Below are 11334 nucleotides of genomic sequence, written 5' to 3'. Positions count from 1 at the left end.
TCCTGCTCCTGTCGCGGTTCTTTTTACTCTTGAACAAGTAGTGCTGTGGTGTGCACCACAAAAAAGTTGTTGCCTCAAAAACGATGGCAACAAAGTTCACTTGCACTGGGCACGCTTGGGCCTTTACGTTAGAGAAAGAAATGTTTTCTTTCAGTGCGAAAACATTACTAGTCCCATTACGAGAAAGGACGGCGGGTGTGGGGTGTTAGCGCATGTACTCGCAAATGGTGCAGAAAATCCGAGCGATGGCAAGAAAAATTGGGTGACGTCATCAAGCAGCCGTATGACGGTATGACGCACACAGCAAGCCGAGCACTGCCGCTTCAGGCAGTCATTTGTCTACATTAGAGTTACTGTATATGCTACGTTGCATACAGAACAGCTCTAGTCTACATATACGCCCCACTGGCCCACCTCAACGTGGCTCGTTTTCCCCCCCAACATTCGCACCGAAATTGTGGCGCACCCGTTCGTCGCACAGCGTTCCGGGTGGTGTCATACGATTGCTTGTTGCATATAGCTTACACGTGCTAATCAAATCGGAGGCTAAATCTGCAACAGGGATTCGAACGTACGACATATTCACCTTCAATTATATGCCTTCTCAAACTCTCTACCTCTTCCCTTAATGCAGCGGTTGAGGTGTCCTTGATGCGAGACAGTTACTGCGCCATTTTCTCAAAAACAAACTTTCGTATCAAAATCGTTCGTCGTACAGCGTTCCGCACGCGCGTGGCTGGGGTTCGTGTCAATGCACCAAAGGATGGTAATGCTTTTGCATTCCCACATGCAGGCAGTCCGAAGTATCTGCTGAATATATGTTTGAATGACGCATTGTTACAGGGAGAACAGCATACACATAAAGCAGCACGAGGAATGGGTTAAAGGTAAACGCTTGGTGCTTTAAGGCTGGAGCTCAATGTCTATTCGACTGCTAATAAACAGGGAAGTTTGACTTACCTGAAGCACAAATGTGACTAGCCCACCCATCGTCAGCGTTCCGCTTTGTGCAGCCCTCCATCCCCGGTGCTCAAGGTTCCTCATTTCAATGTTCATTTCCAGCCCCCCCCCCCCCCCCCCCCCCCACTCACCATAAAAATTTTGCTGCACTGGTGTCCGCAACTGAGGACATTCTTCAGAAGTGTGAACTGCTGGGCGAGTTGGTACATGTTCAAGTGAGAAAAACCAGTGAAAATGGATGCAGGACCAGAAGACACAGACTGTTGCTGGCAACAGTCTTGTGTGCATGTTCTCCTGGCCCTGCATCTGATTTTGCTGGTTTTTCTCACTTGGAAGATATCCTTCCATGGAGTTTTTTCGGTCATCTATGTCGACCAAAATGTCAATGTAGTGGGCTCTTAAAACTCAAAATTCACCATGGACAAGAATATAAAGCAATGAAATAATGAGCCATAGAATGCACAACCAACAAAAATGCAATGGCTAGAGAACATAGGGCAAGCTTGTGTTTTCTACCCTTTGCAACTTTGCTGTCAACTACAGAGTGCCAGCAGCAATGGAGTTTCCAAAAGCACAAATGTCACCTTTGTTTCAGCAATAGAGACGAAACATGAGCCCATTTCAGGAGCTGTTTATTGGGAGTACACATCGAGCCAATATTGTAGGAACCATATATTACCAGCTGTGCTCCAAGCACAGCACGTTTGCCTGCCCAATTGCTGCTAGAGTAAGTTTATAACTCAAGGACTCTGTTAGCAACAAAATCGTTTTTCAGTACCAGCACATGTTAATGTACTATGCTCCAAAAATAATTAGTGCAGGCAAACCACAATACTGACCATGCATTTAAACAGGTTGTGAATAACAAAACAGCCCTGTTAGCTGGTCAAGAAGCATCTTTCAAGTGCCACTTTGGCGTGACCACAAAAGAAAAAATTACGCAGCAATAAACAAATCAACTGTTTTGGTCCAAGACAAGCACAAAAGGTATATGAAAATAACTGCTGTGGTCAATAAAATACGAAACAGGTTCATGCAACGTTCTTACAAGCTCTGTGCCAAGCTTCTATGCAGATGATGCAAGAATTTAAAAACAGCCCCATCTACAGGTTGCATTGCAAACCCTTACCATGCTAAAGAAATAAACCCATGACCCCAAGAGACAAGCTTAAATTAGGTGAGATTCTCGAATATGCACACAATCACTCTGCAACACGCGAATCACAGAAATGCAGCAAATCTGTCCGAAATCCGACTACACGTGCTACCATTCACTTTTACTTTGCACAGAATCACAGTGTACACACACTTAAAGCTCAGCAAAAAATCTTCACACAATACTCAACCTACACAAAAGACCAGCTGAAAACCATACAGAATCTAGATACAGGCCAAGCTAGTTGCAATACTCAAGTATTGCCAATTGGAACAGGTTTCAGACAGGAAGGAAAAAAAAAACTAAGAGCCAATACAACAGAAATTAAATGAAAATTAGAAATAAAGTAAGACTAACCTGGGCAGAGGCCCAAAGTTTAATTTTTCCTACAGTCAGGTACAACTCAAGAATGAAGCGGGTGGGTAATGCAACTGAAAGGAGGCCCTCCAAGCAATGGCATCGACTTATCTGTGTCACAGTGAACTGCTCTGCACCTGTTATCGGCACATCACAGGGAATTTGCCGCTTCGTTCTTGAGTTGCAAACGGATGTCCAACACTGGGTCCACATCACACCGGCAACAAGACCAGCAGGTTTAAAAGACGCTACACATGCTTGTCCACACTACCTACAAAACTACAAACAACAAACAGTCACTGTACAGACATGGTCAAGATTCTGCTCAAGCCTTGTCAACAGTATCACAAATGCAGTGTCGCACCTATGAGCGTGTCACAACGTAAAGACTTGTGAATGACTTAAATAAAATGGGGAAAATGAAATGATGAAAATAGGAATAAAAAAAGGAAGGAAACCAGAACCAGCCATCCTTTCATCAGTGCTGCCCTACAAAGCAGCCCGTCCTAGTAGCTGTAACAGCAGCTGTAATAGTGCTGTACAGAACCAAAACCATAGTTTTGCACGCAAAAAAGTGGGAATCTGTGTTGCAGCAAACAATGAGTTCATAATAAGTTACAGCAACAGGAGTATGATGCGCGATGGGTGTGCAGACTCCACAGATGGCATGCGTGACTAGATCTTTGGCTTCTTCTGAAGCTCCTCCACTTCCTGGATAATAGAGAAACCCACACTGTATTCCTACACAAAGAAACAAAAAAAAAAAGGGTGCCATTTCAATCACAGTGCTGTAACGCATGCAAGACTCATGCAAAACCAAAAGTAAATGTGCTGCCCCTCCCTCTGAAAGCAAGCGATACTAAGCAGGGTCCAATTTAACAGCCGTCGTGCACCACTGCCGTGTGACCCAAAGCAGCTTGTAAATACTGCCAACTGCATACAAAGCAGATTACGTGACAAAAGGTAATCCTTGCAATGCTATTTAGTGCTAAAGCAAGTAGCTTTGCAGTTTTGAGATTCTGTGTGCTTGAATTTTTGCATGAGGGTAGAACCAAGAGATTGTATCCCCTAAGGCAGCTTCAATGATTTTTGACAATTGCTTTCCCGTCCTATTTTCCCAATATACGGAAAATCTCACTTATGGGTCTAGTTTGCAACAAGCCTCAAAAGCCTGGTGGAGTCGGAAGATGCCACGACTGAAGAACAAAGCTTGCACACCATACACCTGGCACTCCCACTAGGGGCCACACATGAACAACATGCACATGCTCACAAAAAAAAAAAAAAAATTCTTCCCAACTTTCTAGACTAGTCGTAGGAATGAGGCCTACAATGAAAATAATCAACGCTTAACCTACATATATCCTCAGGTAACTCAGTGCATTTGATATAGAAGTTGCAATATTTAAGAGGCACTAAAGAGCCACCAATAAACAGGGAGCAACTGCATGTTACACAAGCTGCAATCTTTTGCACCACACAACGGCTTGCAAGAATGATAAAAATTCTCTACTGCCCCAGTTTGGTTTCCTTTATTCTTCAATGCAATGCAAAAAAAATAGAAACAGCAAGACATGCCTTGGAAAGCAGTCGCAAGTACGCATACACACATGTATTTATTTTGGTCATACAAGTTCCAGAATATCAGCAAACAAAAAGTGAAAGGAGAAAACCATTACTTTACAATGTGGAATGCATGTTCATGGCAATAAGTAACATCAAAGTGGAACATATGTTGTGTGCTGCATCTTGAGATGCTAAGCCGAACAGCCATCCACTCTCACCATCTCATAGTGCAGGCATTTGTCTTGTTTTAAGTGGTGCTTATGATGAGAAAGTACACTGTCAATCGCGCATACAAAAAGCACAAACTAACAATGAGAATTGTATATGATCATGTTCAAGGTAATAATGACTTCTATAAGCCAATTTAGTAATGCTAGCGTTGAGAATTATTGCAAGGCAAGGGATAACAGTTGTGTGTATGGTCCACCAGGCTGTATACGAAGCAGGCCTATTCTCTAAACTTTGGAAGTCCACCGCACTGGCTCCCTGGCATTTTAGTGGCAGCGTGCATTTCATTTCTGATCTGTAGTCCTGAGTTTCTAGGTACCCTTTACTCGTCAAATCATAAAGGTGGTGCAGAAACCTCACTGATGGTCACAAACTCTGGGAAGTTGGCAGCAGTGAATTCCTCCTACGGTGCAGCAAAAATGGCAGCGAATTTTTTCAAAAGTCAAGAAGCACAGTGGCATGCAAACAACCTCTTTACCATGCCATGCTTGTCATGCCATGTGCATAACAGGATTTCATGCATTACAGGATTTCATTTCCAATTCAGCTGCACAGTGAAAGGGGGATGCAGACAACACCATGTGCAATTGCGAGGAGGAATCCCCTACCTTTATGAGGTAATCTCTGAGCCTGTTGTATGCACCCTTGAGGTTGTCATTGACTAGCAGAAGGTCAAAGTTGCCCTGGTTCTCGCCTGCAAAGAAGAAAAAAGTGCAACCTATGCAGTTAACACGGTGCCCTAAAAACAGAACTCAGCAAGAATCACTTCTTGCTACAATGGAATATATAGGATAAAAAAAAATGGTATGGTATAGCATATGGAGAACAACATCCTAAAGCGACATGGGCGATGAGGGACGCCGTAGTTGAGAGCTCTGGAATAATTGAACATGCATCTACATTACACAACCACCTTGCGTTAGAATTAGGCCTCCATATAAACACAGCCACTGCAGTTGGGACTGAACCCACATCCTTGGGCTCAGTAGTAGAGTGCCCCTACCACTGAGCCACAGCAGTAGGGAAAAAAAATGCTGAAAGGAACACTTAGGCTCCACCTTAAGGATACGACATGATAGCGTAGTGGGCTAATTCCCATATACTATGCAGAAGGTCATTACCTACTTTTAAATTCATAAATCCCTTGGAGTCCTCATACCCCTCCTGGTGCAGAGGTGCAGCAGTGAAGAGATGCACCACTGCCTTGAGATGGCAGGTGCTAACAGCGTTGAGCCTTGCGCGGCCCACGTTTCTCTTCCCGAGCGACCAATCATTAATTTAATTGCCACCAGCCATGGTGGGCAGTTTTCCCACTATCCGGTGGACAGGTTGTGATGTTGCAAGGTCACGTGACCCAGGTGGCTCACCTGCTCCCTAGGTTGCTCTCGGAGGAGCACATGCCAGAGCCATGCACATGATTTTTCGCTCACAATGCTGACACCAGATTTTCTAGAGAATGGGGCCGTTAACACTGTCACGTTAAAACTATGCACGGTAGGGTGCTTGACAAGTCACAGTACACTTGCATTTGCTCATTCCGAGAGCAAGCAAAACATACCACCCCCAAAAATGCTGCACCACACACAAATGCACCTGTGCTGGCCCCCACAAGTGCTGCCTGGCACAAGGTGCAGGGTGAAAGGGCAAATGTAACCCCATCCCTGCAATCCTAATGGCTAACAGCAAGCAACCGTTTTTTTTTTCCATTGACAGAAAATCAGTTCCACTGACTGTGCTTGCTGTGGCAGCAAATTTTGTTCGGCTTTAGTGTAACTGTACCAAAACGTCCCAAAGCTGTGTGCGAACGAAGAGATATCACAGGGGGCAGCTACAGACTTAATTTTAACCACATGGAGTTCTCGTGCCGTTGGGCTTGGCAGCGAAATGCATGTGGCATGCCTGATAGCTTGAGATCTCTTGTATGAAGTTCCCTTTTTTGCTATGGGAAGGTTTGAGGAAAGCAGACCTTAAGGGGTCCTCAAAATGGATTCTGCAGAACACTAGGGTCCCACAAAAAGCTTCTTTGGTATCCCCGAACACCGAAAGCAGTGCAAACCACACCCACCCCCCCATTCATTTTACCTACTTTATTTTGGGACTAATCATACAAATTCCTTACAACAGGCTGTTCGATAATACAGCCAGTCGATATTTATTGAACATGGGCCTCCCTTGAAGCACTGTGCATATGCATGCATGTCAGGCAGAAGGGGACAGAAACCAGTACACATGGAGTTCCTCGGCACCCTTTTGAAAGCTGCTGGGCATCCCTCTCTTCAGACAAAACATGCAGAGTAGTGGTTACTGGCAGCATGTCAAGCCTAGAGCAGTACATGCAATCAATGCAGGAGACTGCAGTGACAGATGCCAACTACTCAAGAAGCATGACATATGACCAAGCTTACCACACCCTACGTTCTCGGTAAACAGTGATGCAACTGCTGCTGTGCATATAAAAATATGCAACTGTTTCTTGCAAAGGCCTTGCACATTGACAGTTTAAGAGCCAGAATCCTGTTGCCAGCTCAAACCGCCAAGATCCTCTGTGCACGATGCTTTAAAGCTCATAACAATACATTGAAAACTATAAAGATTGCCCTACCTGAACAATAAGCCATGTCAAATTGTTTGTTAATCTTTTTCTCACACAAGTGCTCAAATCCCTCCTCAAACACTCAACTACACAATGGAATTCTGAGGTATGCAGCACTGTACTAACCATAGGCAATCTCTTCGCTAGCTTTTGCCAGACGTCTCCGTAAGCTCTCCTCCGTTTCAGTTCCCCGACCCCTGAGCCGCTCTTCCTGGAAAAACAAGAGGAAGAACAGGAAGAAAGGATGGCATCAGTAACCTTCAACATACCAGGCGACATTGTGGTTGAAAGTAACAACATACAAAAAAGAACAAGCACTATAGTTATTTCCAGCAAAATGCTCTACTTTATATCAGCTACCACCACTACAAATACAATCCCAGTCATAACTGCGGGCAAGACTGCGCATCTTATTTCCTCAGCAGGGCAGTGCTCACATCAGTGCCCCAGTTCTTCAAGAGCAAGTTGCTGGGCTAGTTGGCGCTGCTGCATCGTGGTGGAGCAGCGCAAAGGACGGGACGTCCTTCCTTGTTTCTCGTGTCCCGTCCTTTGCGCTGCTCCACCACGATGCTTCAAGAGCAGGCTGTCACAGGTGCAGATGCCACGACAAGAATGCTTTAAATTGAACAGCTGGTACAACAGGTCAATAAAAATGCGAACATACTGGAAATTTTCCACCTCACTAGAATCCTAATTCAACTGATTCAAATGAATAAGAATACCCAAGCAAATTTCTTTTAAGCTGTTTAAAAATGCTAGCGTGCAAAATAACTAAAAAATGAAACATGCTACATGCCAGTGTAATGCCGCCGTCACCCTCTGGTTCAAAGTGGCATGCACAAATGACATTAACAGAAGTCCCAGAATATCACCAATGACGCAAACAAGGAAAACAAAAGGCCAAAAGCATTACACAAAAACTTGTAACACAACATGCAAGTACCACAGTAGCATAATAACTGCAATACTAGCTCACTGTGGACCGCTTGTTTGACAAGTGACTAGTCACGTTTGAGATCACCAAGCTATTGATGGCTTGCACAGACGTCAGTGGCTACCATGCACACAGCAGGAGCACAGCAAAAATGGAGGGGACACTTAAGCTCCACCTTGAGAGCACGCGCCATAGCTTTAATGGGTTAGTGCCTATACATGCCCAAATGGTCATTCTCTACTTAACATCCCTGGGAGTCCTCATACCACTCCTGAAACAGTGGTGCAGCGGTTAAGCGATGGCCCTCCTACGGCAGGCGCTGTTCACCGGTGGGGCTTGTGCGACCCAGGTTACTCTTGCTGAGCAACCTCTAGCAACCAATTGTGAATTTAACTGCCACCTGCCATGGTGCATAGTTTGCTCACAATCTGGTGGGCAGATAATGGCAACGCACAAGGTTACGTGACATATGCACCCACCTGCCTCCTAAGTTGCTTCTCTGGGGATTTTTCACGGATTTTTCATTCACGGCCGCTGACGCCGGATTTTCTGCGACACGAGTTCCTTAACGCTATGCTGCTAATAATGTGCATTTGTCTAATCTGCTTATTTCCATCTGCTCCAACCTGCACCATGGAAGCTAGCTCTGCCTCATGCTCCATAACAGCACTTTTGATATGTGCAAGCCAGATATCTATATGCAAAAAAAAAAAAAACATGTTTTCAGTTGCATCTCTGGACAGGGCGGCTTAGCTTACTCAAAATTTCATGCCCCTAAATGTTGAAAAGGCATGCATGCAAGCGTAGCGGCAAATTATCCAGGTCGAGAAATTCAAAACAAATCAGATTTTTTTTTTTTTTCCGGAGAACACAAATATGCTGCTGTGGAACTGTTAGCAGAAGACCAAAATGCATCCTAGCACAAAAGACTAACCTGGCATCCAAGCACTGACTGGAAGGCACACATCATAAACTGGAAAAGTTAACACGACAAAGCGCACACGCAAGAAAAAAAAATAGGAGCAGTGAAACTTACTTCAAAAGAGTTATGGGAGACTTACAAGAGCCTTCATGCTCGGTGGCTTGACGAAGATGTAGCGGGGATTCAGATCTGTGTTCTTGATGTTCTTTACACCCTCAATTTCAATATCGAGAATGCAGATTCGTCCTTGGTCTTGGACATCACGCACAGACTTTTTGCTGTGAAAAAAGAGTAAAGAAAAACATATGCTTTCAGGTCCATGCTCTGAAAGGGTCACTTCAAAGATTAAGAAAATGCCAACATTTCCATACCTGGTGCCATACAAGTTCCCAGAGAACTCCGTGTACTCTATGAACTCCCCCGCTTCAATGGCCTGTTCCATTTCGTCCCGCGAGATGAAGTGGTAGTCTGAAAAAAAAAAAAAAAAAAAACCTGCGTTATCGCGCACGAGTCCGAAAGCAGGTTGTCTGCACCACGTGAAGTCGTGACATGTAGCGCCTACCTTTGCCATTCACCTCACCAGGCCTGGGCTTCCGGGTCGTATCTGATACACGGAAAGAAAAAGGCATAATAAGTGCCCCATAGCTATTTTAGGATTTGGCGGGCACTGACAGGAGCAATAGCGATGCGAAACCTGTGCCGATGTAGTAGGCTGAAAGACAACGAAGTCTGAAGTACTTACGTGAGACACATAATGCGAAGTAGTCGCCAAAGTCTTTCAGCAGCTTCTTAAGCAGCGTTGACTTTCCACTACCGGATGGCCCACATATGACAAGTGGGCGCAGAGCCGACATGTGTATTAAGGTGGAGAGCCCGCCTGCTGCGCAGAGAGAGAGAGAGAAAAACAAAACAAAAATAGTATCGTAATTCAAATAGCGGTACTACTATGGTACATCCGAGTATGATTAGCACAGTGAACACTACGATCGAGCAGAGAAGTCCAAGCAGAGCTCCACGTATGCATACCTGCCTCACACACAAGACGGAGGGAAGACGCACTTAATCGATTCATTCATTGCGCGGACGACGAGGGAGGAAGCACTTTACCTGTGTGGTTCACCATACTGTACATTTTGATGGAATCTGGCGATGTAGCGAAAAATTATTGGATGGAAAGATGGAAACAGGCCCTAAGCAGCTAACAAGCAGAGACGTGGAGGATGGTGGATGCTTGCCGGCGCAACAATGCCAGCAAGCCAGCGACAATGAATGCGAACTGTGCGCGCATCGACCAGATGGCAGCACGAGCTGCAGAGAAGGAAGTTGGGGGCGTCGGCCGCTGCACGGCCAATGTGCGCCGGCTGCGGTCCGCGGCCGAGCGCGCATAGCGTCTGCGCAATCTGTTTCAAGGCGCTGATCATTCTCGGGAAAACTATGCCGTCTCCAAACCACTGTTAAAAGGTCCAGTTGCTTCGACAGCATGCCTTCTTATCGTGGCTCGCCAAAAAAAAAAAAAAAAAAAAAGGCGTGCAGCCCGAAATAGATACAAGCTTTTGATACTTAAAGAAGCAGATCTTCTCGGCATGCACCCATAGCGTAAGCATGGCTCAAGTAGTCACAAAATATCTTGTACTTTGGCAAAAGTTCCAGATACGCGTCAGTAATGAGGGGAAAATAGAAATCATTCCATGGGCAAATCGTTCAACACTGATATGCAACCAAGGCTGCTGTACTACGGGCTATTATACAATGGGCCAAATATACTGACCACGCCATTTTCGAACTTCCCCAAGTCACGCGTCACGACTATCCACGGGGCATATCCGTATGTAGGCCACGGAATAAGTCGAACGGCTGCTGCAGCACAATCCCCACTATCACGCAGCGTGCTACTGGAAGGGCGCCACCACAAACGACCGCCGAACAAGCGCTCGACCTGCGCCAACGCGTACGCACGTGGCAGCAAAACGTATGCAGACAGCTGACGAATAAGAAAGTGGCCAGCAAGGAGTTAGAGAAGTTAATCCGAGTGTCTTACTGCAGTTAACAAGACTGCCACAGAATACCAGACAAGCGAAAATGTTAACTAGGTTCGCTATTTCACTTTCCTCGAAAACGCGCGCCCAGTTCAAGTCGGCAGTGTTCACACTTGCCGACAGTGTTCCACGACCCCACGGACTCAACAGAAACGTATGGACCAACCTTTCATCCTCATGTTGATCGCCTGGAAACCCAGTCCGAAGCCTTGCCGAAGAGTAGGGGGAAAGAACGGGCGATACGCCGGAGCGAACGGAACGGTCGGTCGACAGTCAGAGCTGCTCTGGCGGGCAGGCCAAGAGGGTCGACATAAATGGCGGCCCGAGTTGCGCAAGCGAGATAGCTCGTGGGACCGTCAACGAATCACGTCGCCCCTGCGGGTAGTGGGGCGCCGCCTATCGCTGCTCTCCCAACACGCCGATCCGTACGCGACAGCCGAGAGGGACCCTACGAAGCCCCACGCGGCGTGCCAGACCAGGCCGACAGGCACGCCGGCTTCGGCGGCCAGCAGGAACGGGGAGGGGCTGCCCCAGACAATGCCGTCTTGCCCGCTTCCCTCGCTCGTGCCAGCCTCCGGGCGA

At 46.2% G+C, this 11334-nt stretch overlaps 1 protein-coding gene across 6 annotated transcripts; it reads right to left on the bottom strand.

The window, feature by feature from the left end:
- Positions 1 to 1575: 1575 nt before the first annotated feature.
- Positions 1576 to 11078, bottom strand: LOC149349573 (guanylate kinase). Of its 6 annotated transcripts, none has more exons than XM_089578580.1 (8): positions 10919 to 11078; positions 9459 to 9596; positions 9279 to 9320; positions 9088 to 9184; positions 8856 to 8994; positions 6987 to 7071; positions 4876 to 4961; positions 1576 to 3214 (listed from the first exon to the last, which is right to left on the bottom strand). In XM_089578580.1, the coding sequence occupies exons 1-8, from the start codon at positions 10929 to 10931 to the stop codon at positions 3149 to 3151; spliced, it is 666 nt and encodes a 221-aa protein (XP_089434706.1). In that variant the 5' UTR covers positions 10932 to 11078; the 3' UTR covers positions 1576 to 3148. The 6 variants fall into 6 exon arrangements, with proteins under 6 accessions (XP_089434706.1, XP_089434707.1, XP_089434705.1 ...); XM_089578581.1 differs by having other exon boundaries at positions 9459 to 9593; positions 10919 to 11075; XM_089578579.1 differs by lacking the exon at positions 10919 to 11078 and adding an exon at positions 9743 to 10005 and having other exon boundaries at positions 1576 to 3184.
- Positions 11079 to 11334: the final 256 nt, after the last annotated feature.

This window comes from Amblyomma mixtum, chromosome 3, assembly GCF_055824585.1.
Source record: "Amblyomma mixtum isolate Tamu chromosome 3, ASM5582458v1, whole genome shotgun sequence".
NCBI lineage: Eukaryota > Metazoa > Arthropoda > Arachnida > Ixodida > Ixodidae > Amblyomma > Amblyomma mixtum.
Note: the sequence above shows the minus strand (reverse complement) of the source record. Positions and strands in the feature narration are given on the sequence as shown.